At 38.2% G+C, this 15,339-nt stretch overlaps 1 protein-coding gene, 1 long non-coding RNA gene and 1 pseudogene across 5 annotated transcripts; 1 reads left to right on the top strand and 2 right to left on the bottom strand.

Moving 5' to 3' along the window:
- Nucleotides 1-419: 419 nt before the first annotated feature.
- LOC112193876 lies at nt 420-5,681 on the bottom strand. 4 transcript variants are annotated; one of them, XR_002934062.2, is made up of 10 exons: nt 5,513-5,675; nt 5,212-5,434; nt 5,040-5,119; nt 4,864-4,949; nt 4,401-4,472; nt 3,517-3,721; nt 3,365-3,435; nt 3,229-3,265; nt 3,060-3,129; nt 421-1,308 (listed from the first exon to the last, which is right to left on the bottom strand). It is a non-coding gene; the product is annotated as an uncharacterized LOC112193876 (long non-coding RNA). The 4 variants fall into 4 exon arrangements; XR_005807913.1 differs by lacking the exon at nt 3,229-3,265 and having other exon boundaries at nt 420-1,308; nt 4,231-4,472; nt 5,513-5,681; XR_005807911.1 differs by lacking the exon at nt 3,229-3,265 and having other exon boundaries at nt 5,513-5,672.
- Nucleotides 5,682-7,377: 1,696 nt separating this feature from the next.
- LOC112193598 lies at nt 7,378-8,935 on the top strand. The gene is made up of 2 exons (XM_024333793.2): nt 7,378-8,696; nt 8,788-8,935. Exon 1 carries the CDS (start codon nt 7,466-7,468, stop codon nt 7,610-7,612), a length of 147 nt encoding a protein of 48 aa, XP_024189561.1. The 5' UTR covers nt 7,378-7,465; the 3' UTR covers nt 7,613-8,696; nt 8,788-8,935.
- An 848-nt stretch (nt 8,936-9,783) lies between these two features.
- Nucleotides 9,784-14,511, bottom strand: LOC121052289 (annotated as a pseudogene).
- Between the last annotated feature and the right edge of the window lie 828 nt (nt 14,512-15,339).

Raw genomic sequence — 15,339 nt, 5'->3', positions numbered from 1 at the left:
GGGCTGTAGAATAAAGGTCCAAAGGCTTCAAAAACATATTGTCAAGAAAATATGGTATGTTCCTTCCCGTATCTTGTTAAGTTTTGTGCGCTCCCTAATTGTATTCTTCTTAATGTTGAATGAAATCACGGGAATTTTATGTTAGGATTTCCGATATAGTGAGAGTCGAGGTTTCATGGTAGTATTTCTGAAATTAAATGGCATTTCTGCAGGTCTCCCAAGTTTGTTTCCGTATCGAGCTCGACTGTGAACAAGCAATTCTCATTTCTGTTTCAAAATCTTCCAATCCGTTTAAAGAAAGATTGCCAATTAAGCTAGTATATACAATTAATCTATAATTTTATAGAAATCTGTCACGTAACTGTAGCTACTTTGTAGAACCTACAGAATCACAGAAATCTGTGTAGTTGATAATAGTCTATTTAAAATCTAGTATTTGATTAAATACCACCTCTTAAGGCTAAGACATCATTAGACCGCGTAGCTAAAAATGTCACGGAGACCAAGCCCCTGGACTGTAGAGTACATTTGTTATCAAACATCCAATCCAGTAGATTCAGTTGTGCCTGTACTGATCACTACTAGTGGCTATTTCAGATGGAGAAATAGATCAAAGCGGGTGTTGGTTGAACAGAATGATCTCTCAAAGGGGTCTACTTGGGTACCATCCGCTCCATTGCCTTTCCCCTTGAGCTTCTGTATTAGTTGTGTACTTGTGTTAGAGAGCCCACAACTTCAGACATTGGTTGTCGGAGTATATAAATTAGTATATACTCATTACTACTTACTAGTGTTAACCAAATCCCTTGATTCTCTGTTCAACAACAGACGAAAAAACCATTCCCAACCGTCTTCTTTTACTCATCAAGAGCCGCTATATAGAATGAAGTTCAATTTATGTGGAATGCAAATAAAATCCCAGTCACTTGTAACTCATTGCTCAGACAACCGAATGCTCCTCGAAGGCAGAAAAGTCTACAACAGCAGTTTGAGTCATCGAGTCGAGGGACTGAAGTGATTTCACAACTTCAGACATTGATGGTCTCTTTTCCGGCATCACAGAAGTGCAATGCAGAGTAATTTCTAGAGCTACTAGCATCTCTTGCTGGGCTGAACTTGTTATCTTGGGATCAAGAACTTGGACCTCTCCATTTGTAATGTTGACCTTTCGTCGTACCCACTTCACTATATCGAGAGACTCAGATTGTAATGCTTGCTCCGCTTGCCGACCCCTCACTAGCTCCAATAGTGCAACACCAAAGCTGTACACATCCATCTGTTCAGTTGTTTTCTTACTGTACTTGGTTTCTGCAATCAACATAAATAAATGTCACGACTCATAAGAGAATTGAGTTAACAAATCTATCAATACGCAATATATTTTTAACGAAAGGCAGCATATCAGCAACAAGAGACTGTTGGGGAAGGTTTGGTCAAGATTGCAATACAAGGCAGAGCACTAAGGTCTAGCAAAATAAACCAGCTGCACAGCTAATAAGTTCAAGTAAAAAGGCAATGTAATGTGCAATTTACTGAAATTTAGCTCTGCAATTAAGTTGTCCGTTAATAAAGCAAACCCACAATCGTGTGATTAGAAGCAAGACGCCTTATCCACTAGGCCAAGAGCTTCCTTGCTTCAAGAGCCAAAAAAATCCAAACTTGGTTGGTATTTTCTTTGTTTCTATTCAATTAATTAGGATGCGTAACCCAACAAGAACTCTCGCAAATTGTACTTTTGAGAGGAAAGGAAAGAGACCAAAAAGCAGAGAGTGAGAGAGAGAGAGAGATGGCAATGCCATGGAAAGTGACTCTTTGGATGGCCAAGATGGTCTGGTTGGCTCTCAACGGCCGGGTCTCCTCTTGTTTGACTGTCGCTGACGAGCTCGCCACCTCCCTCAAAACAGGAGATATCGGCCCTTTCAATGTCTGCTGATATTCCCCGATCACTCCCTTCCTTATGTAAGTTGATTCCTCTTGGATTTCATTTCTTATTAGAGAATTGTAAAGCAATAGGCATGCGAGGCTTATCCACCAAATTACAGTCGTGGTGTTGGAGCTCCACCTCTAAACCCTTCATTTCCGATTGTCTAAATTTCATAAGATTGATAACTTTGCGACGCTCACTAAGCCATGTAAGCCCAACAAAGCCCACCACTTGAAACAACAACAAGAACCGAGCTCGTTTGGATCGCTGTTCAGTGAAATTACTGGGATTTTAGGGGCTGAAAATGCCACTGCGGATAAAACCCCATCTGGTTTTTTTATTTCCAAGGAAACCCATCTTTGGGTTGGTGAGTTGGGGAAGAGAGGACACCTTGCACCGCAGCTCTATAGAAATGCCAAGGTTGATGCACTGGAAGAAAAGGAAGATGTAGCTGAAACTGATGTTAGCCCGGTCGTTCATGAGGTTACGAAGATTGTCAGGGCGGAAAATGGTTTGGTTTCGATGGAGAAGCGGTTAGACGAGTTGGGTTTTCAGTTAGATTCAGAGATTGTTGACAAAGTTCTGAAGAGGTGCTTTAAAGTGCCACATTAAGGTTCGTCGATTGGGTGAAGCTGAAAGAAGGGTTCTGTCACACAACTAAGACTTATGATACGGTGCTGTGTACGTATAGCTGGGGATGCAAGACAGTTTGGGCTGGTGGAGGTGATCTGGACAGGGAAAAGAACTCGTGCGAGAAAGATGTTTATGTCAATACAAGCAGAAGAACCTTCGTTGGGTGATTTGGACACATAACTGGTTTTCTATAACTTTGAAAGCTCACCTTACCAATGTATTTCCACAAATACTGCACAACTATCTCGAGCTTCCATTTAGGTTCATTGAAAACCAACAGTGCACCCTCATGAAAAAGTGGCAGCAAAGAAAGTGTCCAACTTATCATAAATAGTCAAAATTTAAGGTGATAAAATCTGTAACTCTCACCATTAAAGTTTAGGGGAGATATCAAACATGTTCCGTTTGTACTCAAACATACTGACTACAACATATGCTTCAGACTATATACAAATACAGAAACAGAACGAACCATGAATGGAAAATGGAAAGAGATATGAACCTGAAGAAATGAGTCAAGAATATCCTTATCGTAAGTTAGCTCGTCCAGAACTATCTCCAGCAGAGGAGTTCTGCACCAAACCCAATAGTGCATTGGTTTTCAAGAAATGAATGACGATCATAGAAAAGCAACAGAAAAATTCATTATATCAAGAAAAAGAAACGAGTACCTGACACCAGTCCAGAACTATCTCCAGCAGAGGAGTTCTGCACCAAACCCAATAGCGCATTGGTTTTCAACAAATGAATGACGATCATAGAAAAGCAACAGAAAAATTCATTATATCAAGAAAAAGAAACAAGTACCTGACACCATCTGCCCTTGTAGTAGACCTTTGCATTTCTGCTGTCTTCTTCGACAAGTCAAGCTCCATAATCTGAACATCCCAAATTAGTGCCGACAGTGAAACTGATTCACAACTATGAACTATCCATTAAGACATTGCTGAGGGGCTTACCATTATCAGAAACTTCTGCATGGGTATTCTTTCCTATCTCAAGTAAAGCAATTGTAGCAGCAGTATCAAAATTTTCAGCTGGTTGTGCCGTAGACTTCTCTGAACTTATCAGATCGTCAGTGAATCCAGCATTGGTTTGATACAGCTTACACATAATGGCCAGCCAATCCTTCATCAAGTTTTTGTAGTTTATCTGTCTTGACACCTTCAAAAGATAATTTAAGTTTCAGTAAGCATCATGTTATAAATATTCTATCCTACTTTTGGAAAATAGAAAGTTCTGCCTTCTGTAGTAGATCATTTCTATATTGCTACTTCTGCCTACAATGATATTCCACAATTATCCTATCATTGGAAGCAGATCCATTTGCAACTTTATGCAAAAATGCCGGTACAACCCAAAATAATAATGTCATGGCAATCCACAGACTAATTTCAAAATAATTTAGTTTCAAAATAGTTTGTGATAAACAAAGTAAATAGACACTAACAGCAGTTTGAGTTGAGAAACATGGAAAACAGGAGAAAATATTAAAATTGTCTTGTTTGGATTACTATATGTAAGGAGAAATAGAGAAAAGAGAAGTGAGAGCCTTATTTTCTCTTCTTGCCCACTTGTATTTTCTTCCAAAATAGAAATATGTGGACAGAACAAGATATTTATATCTCGGTGTTTCACTGTTTATTATTCGAAAAGTGTCAACAATTAAATACCTGCTTTTTCAATTTAACAATCCAAACAAGAGATAGTTAACTTCAAAATATTCCCTGCCCTTATCTTCTCTTATCTTCTCTTCTCTTCTCTTCTCTTCCCTTCCCTTCCCCTATACCTATTCTATCTCTTCTCCTAACTAAAAGATCAAGCCCAGTGCAATTGAACTAACCTTTGTTTCTGAGGCTTGGAAGTTTGGTTCAGCAGTTGCATCAGCAAGGTCTTCTATCAAACGTTGGAAACCCTGCAGTTGGCAAGAGACACTTCAATGAAGGTGGAATGGCAATAGGTAAGCGATCAGAATCAATTATAAGAAATTAGTGCTCCCAATGAAAATAGATAGGAAAAAATAAAAAATTAAGCAAACCAATAAATCTAATGCCAAAAATTAATTTTAAACCAATAAAAATTAATCACTTTTTGGATTACATTGATACTAATGCAGTAATGCCAGATGCTCACTAGTGCGAAAACGTGGCATACATTTGCAACCATAACTGAATATGAATTATTCCATATGAGAACCCATGAGTACAAAGATTTGCAGAGAAATAGAGAATGTTATAGAGAGCAAACTACAGGTCCATGAACTTCAAAATAAGATAAACTACAGGTCCAAATCGAATCTAACTTACAGAGGAGTCAACTGATCCCCAGGGTTATTAGCAGCTTCCCTCTCGCTACTAGTACTTTCAAAGCTGAAAACAAATGGCGACCAAGCCTAACAAGAACAAAGATTGGAACCAATTAGGACAGCACATGAGTCAGCTAAACACATATGGCAGAAATGAAGCAGAAAAACCTCTAATACCTCATTCTCCACGATTAACATATGCCTTTACTGGACGATTTCATTTCATCAACAACAGACAAATGCACCCGAGGGAAACACTAAAAGAGAAGGCCATTCCTTTGTGAGAAACCTCTACACCATCAAATTACAATGAATCGGAAATCAACGGTTCAGAGGAGAAACTCATTACCTTATCTAACTCATTCAAAAGCTTAAAACTTGCCATAGTCAACTCCAGAGATTTTCCAATCCTTAAGATGGCGAAGATCCTGACCAACAAAGTCGACACCAAACATTAATCCATCAAGGCATAAACACTATCAAGCGAAGCGGCACGAACGGCATCGAGGAAAGCACCATTTAATCCATGAGAAAGCGAGTGCAATCCAAGGACAAAAGTTCAAGTCAATAACCTAAAACCCAATGTCATTTCGAAATCAAACACATAGAAAGACTCCTCAAACCGAAAAGTTAAGCTATCAAAAACCAACCTTGACATTGTCGTATCCAGCGGATATATCTTCTCTGAGGGATCATATTTATTCTTCAGAAGCGGTGGTAGTCGGTGGAAGAGAAGAAACGGAACAAAACAGAGGCTGCTGCCGCTGTTTCGCTCCAAGGAGAGGAAGAGAGAAACGAAAAGGCAGAGGTAGGCAAAAGGGAGAAAGAGAGAGTGAATGGCAGGGTTGTAAAATAATTTAAAATAAACAGTGAACCAATGCTTAGTATATGCCAAATTCAAGAGATTTTACATGTGTGTGAGGACTGAGGAAGCATGAATGGCACCGTCAGCATGAGTTGAGTAGTTGCTTCCACGCCGAAGACAAGGGCTCACCTAATTGGAAGAGATAGGTTGATCATACGATTCAGGATTGAACTAAACAGTCAGGTTATTATATAAATGCATGCATTAGCTAGCTAACCAGCAAAACCTATTTGTTGTTTTTCAACCTTCAGATAGAGATGTAACTCATTTATTTTCTGGTGTTTTATATTGTGTTTGTTCCCCTCAACTGTGCTAGAGATGGAACTCATTTATTTTCTTGTTTTTCAACTCAACTGTGCTAGCACAAAAATCACAAAGTCACGACTAGGATTTAGGGTTTAGGATTGGTAGAGTTGTAAAATAATTTAAAATAAACAGTGGACCAATGCTTAGTATATGCCAAATTCAAGAGATTTTACATGTGTGTGAGGAAGCATGAGTTGAGTAGTTGAGATGGAAAGCTTCCACGCTAAAGACAATGCTCACCTAATTAGAAGAGATAAGTTGATCATGCGATTCAGGATTGAACTACACAGTTAGGTTATTATATAAATGCATGCATTAGCTAGCTAACCAGCAAAACCTACTTGTTCTTTTTCAACCTTCTTTTACACAAAGATAGCAAAATCCTATGTCCTTAACTACCAAGGATCCTTGGACCATACATGGCATTTGGGCCGTCAAATTTGCAGGACAATCCCCTAAGTATAATTATGTGCAGGTCTCATTCAATATAGGAGGTAGGTAGGATTATATTGTTAGGGGAGTGCTGCCACCTCAAGACCTGTATGTTTTTTCTTTTGGTTTAGAAAAAACCCTAAACTATCTGTGCAATTCTGATTTAAAATTTGAAATAGAAAATATAATTTTTTTTTCTGTGGTTTGGTTTCCCTCTTCTTTTTCATTGAAAAAAAATAAGATTTTGAATCATGTTTTGTATGACTGTGAGTTTCACAAACACGAGTCCGGATGGTGGAAGAAAGACTAGATCTTCTTCCAATTTGTTTGAAGTTGCAAAAGATGGAAAGAGACTTTGATTCGAACATTGAGAGAGAATTTCTTGCTTCTATGACTTACACTTAACAGCTGCCAGCTGCAAGTGCTCTCCTGACCTATTTTCATGTCTCAAACATGCAAAGCGTCTTTGTTCATGTGAAATGACTCATAGATATGTTCTTCTCCGCCACACTCTTGAGGAATTGAATATGCTGGTTGAAGCATTGGGAGGTTATAAGCCAAAAAAGTATGGGCATCAAAGCACCATGGAGTATTTTCTACAGACAATGCTGATATGCATGCAGCTAAGAAGCCTAAGCTGGATCAAGAAAGTGGCATGTACAAAATAAAGTCTTGTGATCCAAGGGGTACTTTCCTTCAAGAACAATCAAACTTCTTGAAGCAAATCCAAATTTCCGACTCATAATATTAAAAACCAAACAAGAATAAAAACACGCTCGGCAGGATTCGAACCCACAATCGTCTGATTAGAAGTAAGACGCCCCATTCATTAGGCCACGAGCTTCGTTGCTTGTAGAGAGCCAAAAAAGAACCAAACTTGAGGTTTATTTGATTTAATAGCAAATTATTGATGAGCAACCCAATAAGAACCCTCGCAAATTGGACTTTGGAGAGGAAAGGAAAGAGACCAAAGAGAAGAGAGAGAGAAAGAGAGAGAGAGATGGCAATGCCATGGAACATGACTCTTTGGATGGCCGAGATGGTCTGGTTGGATCTCACCGGCTGGGTCTCCTCTTGCTTGACTGTCGCTGACGAGCTCGCCACCTCTCTCAGAACAGGAGATATCGGCCCTTTCGATGTCGGCTGATATTCCCCGATCACTCTCTTCCTTATGTAAGTTGGTTTGATTTCTCTTGGATTTTGTGTTGGGTATTTCATTTGTTATTAGAGAATTGTAAAGCAATAGGCATGCGAGGCTTATCCACCAAATTACAGTCCTTGTGTTGGAGCTCAACCTCTAAAACCCTTCATTTCCGATTCTCAAAATTTCATAAGATTGATAACACTGCGACGCTCGCTAAGCTATCTAAGCCCAACAAAGCCCACTTGAAACAACAACAAGAAGAATCCAGCTCTTTTGGATCGCTGTTCAGTGAAATAACTGAGATTTTAGGGGCTGAACATGTCACTCTGGATAAAACCCCATCTGGGTTTTTTATTTCCAAGGAAACCCATCTTGGGGTTGGTGAGGTTGGGGAAGAGAATGCTAAGGTGAATGCACTGGGAGAAAAGGAAGATATAGCTGTTGTGGAGGAAACCAGATTCGAAAGCGTAGCTGAAACTGATGTTAGCCCAGTAGTTTGTGAGGTTACGAAGATTGTCAGGGCGGAAAATGGTTTGGTTTCGATGGAGGAAACGGTTAGACGAGTTGGGTTTTCAATTAGATTCAGAGATTGTTGACAAAGTTCTGAAGAGGTGCTTTAAAGTGCCACATTTGGCTTTTAGGTTCTTTGATTGGGTGAAGCTGAAAGAAGGGTTCTGCCACACGACTAAGACATAATACTGTGCTGTGTGCCTGTGTACGTATAGCTGGGGATGCAAGAGAGTTTGGGCTGGTGGAGAAGTTGGTGGGGAACTGGTGCGAGAAAGATGTTAAGACCCGGACCATTCTTATCCAGATGTATGGGAAGGCCAAGTTAGTTGGAAGAGCCTTGTTAGTCTATGAGAAAATCAAGAAATGCAGTTTTGAACCACACACAGTAGTTTTCAGAATGATGACACGTGCACTTTGTGCTGCTGGAAAAGCCGACGTGGCAATGGAATTTTACAAGGAAATGGTACAGAAGGACATTGGACTTGATATCACTGTATAAGCTGTAATTGAACGGCATAGACTCACCAGTTGGTGTATGATGGACCAGTTGCAATGCAAATCGACTCACCATCCCAAAGTGAGTACTTTACCCCCTGGCTCTCTCTATTCTGTCTATTGAATCCATTTCACCAATCTTTGAAAGCTCATTTTGTGAACACTTTTGGCAGGAACTCAAATGGTGTTGTAGAAGAACCCTGATTTGGTTGGCTTTGCTTTGATTTAAAGGAAACTTGGCAATAGAGCGGAATTCAAATGTGTGGAATGTAATTTATGATTTTCGAGATTAATAGCAATGATTGATGACATTTGAAAGTGTATCATATGGATCATGATGTTTCCTGAGATGGGAGATGTTGAAATTTTCAGTATCATCTTTTCTTCGGTTAGCTAAAGGCAGCAGTAATTAGTTGAAAAAGAAAATCTCAGTCTTCTAACAATATAAAATAGAATAAGAAAAGAGTGAAATCTTGGATTTGGAATGAGCATCCTGTCTTATAATACTCTCAGGCAACTGCTGCCTGAGTAAAGCTAAAGCGATAGGGTATCACTACAAATTTACAAAATACAATGGCTATTAGTCATCTGCCAATCTATGGTAATCTTAATTCCTGCCATTGAACGCTCGTATTCTTTCCTAAAACGCAAGAATATCACTACAACCCTCGTACATACATCCTAAAACAAAAGTCACTAAGCTTGACTTGCGCATGTGGCCTACCCCTTAAGCTTCTCAAGCATGCAAAGAATCACAAGATGCTATACGCACCTGACCTGGAAAAAACAGACGAGCAAAGATCAGCCATCAGCTCAAACAAGTTTATCAGATGTAATTATGGCCGTTGTAGTTACAATAAGAATTAAGCCCTTGCATACAACTTCTCACGACTCGAGTAAGATTCATTGAAAAAAAAAAAAAAATTTGACTTATCAATAATCAGATCCATCATATTAGCAGACCCTCCTAATATTCATTTATCAATATGCAGTTACTTCACCCATCCTTTGAGTCATTCTAATGAAATTCAGTATAGAGGCTATAAAACAGTTCTAAGTGCAAAATAGAAGCGGACATTAACACATTTATTTTGTATACATTAACATATACCGTTCATCCTAACTATGCACTATACATACCTGTAGGATTTCATACTAAATCAATCACCCTCAAATTACCTTTGGCATACTATGACTGTGCTGATATGATAGTAGCTGCCATAAACAATGCTTCTTTTCCAAGTGGCAAAATCTCCATCTTCCTAAACCATTAATGTTATAATAAAAGGTTAAAAGAATGGGACTCCAGCTACAGTTGGTAAACTGTTGAGGAATTATAACAAATCACTCCAAAAAAAAAAAAAAAAAACAAGCACAAGGACAAGTAAGTAAAAGTTTATTCTAATTCTGAACTTACTTGTCTGCAGTCTTCAGATTTCTAAATGCAGATATTATATTCTCAGATACTTCAATGAGGGCTCTGTTACTTGTTTCTTCACTGGAAGCAGAGGTGCCTTCGACATGTTGTTTACACGGTAAGGACAAATGAGCCAAATTAAAAACAGAAAAGATTTTATCAATATCTGATGAGGGTTGAAGTACAACACTTGCTACTGAACGACTTAACATTGCAAGCCTCATTGTAAAATCCATTTGGATATTCTATCATACAATACACACAAGCACCTACACAGGCACTAGATAGACGTCTATTTAAATGCTTCGTTACCATAACAGAGTATATGCATAGCTAGGAGGCTAGAGGCACAGTAGGTGAGATGCTACTCAAATCATCTTCATGGTGAGTATACAACTGAACAAGTAAGAAAGACGACTCATGCAATTTCTTAAGAAATTTGCAAATACATGCAGTTTATTTGTACGATACCCTCTTAAGGCCGTTGATTGCAATAACCATACACATAAATACATAATCAAGAATGTTAAGAAAAAAATGATACATCACACCCTAGAAAGCCAAATTTATAGATATTTCTGAGAAAGTATTCTGTTGATAGCAAGAATATTCACCTGAAGGCCGTGTGCTAAAAGCAACTGAGCTAGTTCTGGCCTAATCTTTTTTATGGTGGTTTTTGTGCTGTTGACATTTGAAAAGCACTTCAATGCTCCATTGAATGATGCATCATCTGTAGGAAATTTGATCTAGAGTTCGAACAGAAGGCTAAAACATGCAGAGTGTGATTAGTTAAAGGATGATCAATCAGGACAAAGTGCAATTCAACAATTTCAATAACCATAATGACATAATAAGTCCTTCAGGAATACAAAAACAAAGAAAGGTAACACCATAGATAAAGGATGCCATGACAATACAAGCAGAAGGAGCTTGATTGGGTGATTTGGACACATAACTGGTTTTCTATAACTTTGAAAGCTCATCTTACCATTGTATTTCCACAAATACTGCACAACTATCTCAAGCTTCCATTTAGGTTCATTGAAATCCTACAGTGCATCCTCATGAAAAAGTGGCAGCAAAAAAAGTGTCCAACTTATCATAAATAGTCAAAATTTAAGGTGATAAAATCTGTAACTCTCACCATTAAAGTTTAAGGGAGATTTCAAACATGTTCCGTTTGTAGTCAAACATACTGACTGGAACATATGCTTCAGAGCATATACAAATACAGAAACAGAACGAACCATAAATGGAAAATGGAAAGAGATATGAACCTGAAGAAATGAGTCAAGAATATCCTCATCGTAAGTTAGCTCATCCAGAACTATCTCCAGCAGAGGAGTTCTGCACCAAACCCAATAGCGCATTGGTTTTCAACAAATGAATGACGATCATAGAAAAGCAACAGAAAAATTAATTATATCAAGAAAAAGAAACAATTACCTGACACCATCTGCTGTTGTAGTAGACCCTTGCATTTCTGCTGTCTTCTTCGACAAGTCAAGCTCCATAATCTGAACATCCCAAATTAGTACAGATAGTGAAACTGATTCGCAACTATGAACTATCCATTAAGACATTGTTGAGGGGCTTAACAGTATCAGAAACTTCTGCAAGGCTATACAGGTATTCTTTCCTATCTGAAGCAAAGCAATTGTAGCAGCAGTATCAAAATTTTCAGCTGGTTGTGCCATAGACTTCTCTGAACTTATCAGACCATCAGTGAATCCATCATTGGTTTGATACAGCTTACACATAATGGCCAACCAATCCTTCATCAAGTTTTTGTAGTTTATCTTTCTTGATACCTTCAAAAGATAATTTAAGTTTGAGTAAGCATCATGATATAAATATTCTATTAACAACTACTGTATCAATGATAAAATACAAGATTCTTCACTATTCATCGGTATTCATGGGTCAAGAGAGAAGTACATACCAAAAGCATGTTGAGCAAAGACTCTCAGAAGGACCCAGTTTGCAGTTTCTGCATCCAATAATGAGCAACTTAACCCTTCAACAAATCTAGACATAATTAAAAAATAAAATTAAAAATGAATTTACCTGCATAGATACAGTTGTGAGGTTGAAAATCTCCTTCAAGAGCGTTAACTAGGTATTGAAACAGCAACATGTTCCCTAAGGACTGTAATGAAAGAAGGTCAAGAAAAACCAAAAGGAGGAGGAAACTTTTCTTAGATAGTGAATGGAAATCTAGTGAACACAAAATGCTTTTGCAGTGAATAACCTAACAAACCTTCAACAGTCGCACAAGCTTCTTTGAAAGTTCAATAACATATAGAAAAATCAGAGTTATGAAAAAAATGTTCAGACCATAACTACACTTAAAGTGCTGGCATGAATTGAACCTGATTAAATCATTGACTGATATTTTTGTCTACAACATTATGCAGAGACAGGATTCATTTATTGGTAAAAGTACATTTAATTGTATCACTGTAATTAGTTTCGCTACAACAGGGTCTCTGCCTACAACATTGTCCTACTTTTGGAAAATAGAACTGAAATCCCTGCCTTCTGTAGTAGATCATTTCTATTGCTACTTCTGCCTACAATGATATTCTACAATTATCCTATCATTGGGAACAGATCCATTTGCAACTTTATGCAAAAATGCCAGTACAACCCAAAATAATCATGTCATGGCAATCCATAAACTAGTTTCAAAATAATTTAGTTTCGAAATAGTTTGTGATAAACGAAGAATATAGAAACTAACGGCAGTTTGGGTTGAGAAACATGGAAAACAGGAGAAAATATTAAAATGTCTTGTTTGGCTTACTATATGTAAAGAGAAATAGAGAAAAGAGAAGTGAGAGCCGTATTTTCTCTTCTTGCCCACTTTTATTTTCTTCCAGAATAGAAATATGTGGACAGACAAGATATTGATATCTTGGTGTATGACTGTATATTCTTCCAAAAGTGTCTGCAATTAAATACCTGCTCTTTCAATTTAACAATCCAAAGAAGAGATAGTTAACTTAAGAATATTCCCCGCCCTTATCTTCTCCTCTCTTCTCTTCTCTTCCCCTATACCTATTCTACCTCTTCTCCTAACTAAAAGATCAAGCCCAGTGCAATTGAACTAACCTTTGTTTCTGAGGCTTGGAAGTTTGGTTCAGCAAAGTCTTCTATCAAACATTGGAAACCCTGCAGTTGGCTAGAGACACTTCAATGAAGGTGGAAGGGAAATAGGTAGGCTAACAGAATCAATTATATATAAGAAATTAGAGCTCCCAATGAAAATAGATAGGAAAAAAAAAATATTAAGCAAACCGATAAATCTAATGCCAAAAGTTAATTTTAAACCGATAAAAATTAATCTTTTTTTGGATTACATTGATACTAATGCCAGATGCTCGCTAATGCGAAAACGTGGTATACATTTGCAACCATAACTGAATATGAATTATTCCATATGCAAAAAGGTTTTTGAAAAAGACAGTTTCAAACTACTCAACAAAGTACATATGGAAGAGTTGTCATCAAAGTAAACAAGCCAAGCAAATTCTGCACATACATATGAGTACCCATGAGTACAAAGAATTGCAGAGAAATAGAGAATGTTAATGAGAGCAAACTACAGGTCCATGAACTTCAAAATAAGATAAACTACAGGTCCAAATCGAATCTAACTTACAGAGGAGTCAACTGATCCCCCAGGATTATTAGCAGCTTCCCTCTCGCTACTAGAACTTCCAGAGCTGAAAACAAATGGCGATCAAGCCTAACAAGAACAAAGATTGGAACCAATTATGACAGCACATGAGTCAGTTAAACACATATGGCAGAAATGAACCAGAGAAACCTCTAGTACCTCATTCTCCACGATTAACATGCCTTTACCGGACGATTTCATTTGATCAACAACAGACAAATGCACCCGAGGGAGAGAGAGCCATTCCTTTGCGAGAAACCTCTACACCATCAAATTACAATGAATCGGAAATCAATGCTTCAGAGGAGAAACTCATTACCTTATCTAACTCATTCAAAAGCTTAAAACTTTCCAAACATTAATCCATCAAGGCATAAACACTACCAATTTCCTATTTAACAAAAGGTAATGCCTACTAGGTAGGTGGAGTTCCATTTTCGGGTACAAGCGAAGCGGCACAAACACGAATGGTATCAAGGAAAGCAGTTCTTGTTCACCAATTTCATCAATCACCAAAAAAATACACAGCCTTTTTAAAACACCATTTGATCCATGAGAAAACACAACAGTGCAATCCGAGTACCAGACACAATTGAGTTGAAAATTTCATCTTTCATCAACGAAATCACTAGTATTTCAATTAGTAATTTTGATTTACCCTCGGAGATCAGATTCAGTAAAAATAAGCCAACGAAATCGAAAAAAGGGGAATATGGCTTTACGGTAGTCGTCGGCTTTGGCCAAGATGTTCTCTTCTAGGGCTCCAGCGGTGGTTCTCTTACTGCTAGGGTTCTCCATCTTTTGGATCCCAAAAAAAAAAGAATTGGAAGCCCTAAATTTGATTTGGGACTGAGAGCTAAGCTAAGAATTTGGGGGGTGTTTTGTTCCCGCCAATAAGCCAAGCAGTGTACGACGTCGTTCTGCTTAGAGAAGTAATTGAGAACCTTTGTTTTATTTTGGGTGAAAGCTGAATATCCTAACTAATTAGACTACAACCGATTTATCATTAACTTCGCAAGATTGTCCCTATTTATATTTTTTGTTTCTTTATAAAATAAATTAGGTATTGTTTTGAAGGGAAAAATATATAAACAGTACCCAACCTATGGCCCACTAGTAACTTCAGTACCCAAGTTTTCAAAACTATCACAATAGTACCTGAAGTTCGGACCCCGACCCAACTTTAGTACCTAAAACACTGTTGGCCGTTACGGAGTTAGTCAACTGTCAAATTTTGAAGGGTATTTTCGTCATTTCACTAAATTTCTTCTTCTTCCTCAAGCTCTCTTCATCTTCTTCTTCCTCCTAACTCTGTCATCATCTTCTCCGGACCATTGGCAAAAGAATGAAACCCAGAATTGGGGCAAATTAACTTCATTTCTTAGATCTGATCAGGCATCACCCATCTTTCTCTCTTTTTTTTCTTTTCTTTGGGCTGGGTCACAATTTTTTTTCCCACTCTCTCTCTTCTTCCTTTTTTCTTTTCTCTCTTCTTCTTCCTTCCCCTGCTGGTAGATCGAGGGTGGGCAGGCTGCCCAAGAGCAGGCGCGGGACGCGGGCCCAGGGCTGCTGATGCTGGGGCAATAGCGCGGAGGGAGATGTACGTGCAGAGGGGGGGGTAGGCGA

This window comes from Rosa chinensis, chromosome 3, assembly GCF_002994745.2.
Source record: "Rosa chinensis cultivar Old Blush chromosome 3, RchiOBHm-V2, whole genome shotgun sequence".
NCBI classification, from domain to species: Eukaryota; Viridiplantae; Streptophyta; class Magnoliopsida; order Rosales; family Rosaceae; genus Rosa; species Rosa chinensis.
This window is presented reverse-complemented; position numbering and strand designations above follow the sequence as displayed.

Excerpts from the sequence above, each read along its gene's own strand:
- LOC112193598 (XM_024333793.2), top strand. The coding sequence starts at position 7,466 with ATGGCAATGCCATGGAACATGACTCTTTGGATGGCCGAGATGGTCTGG.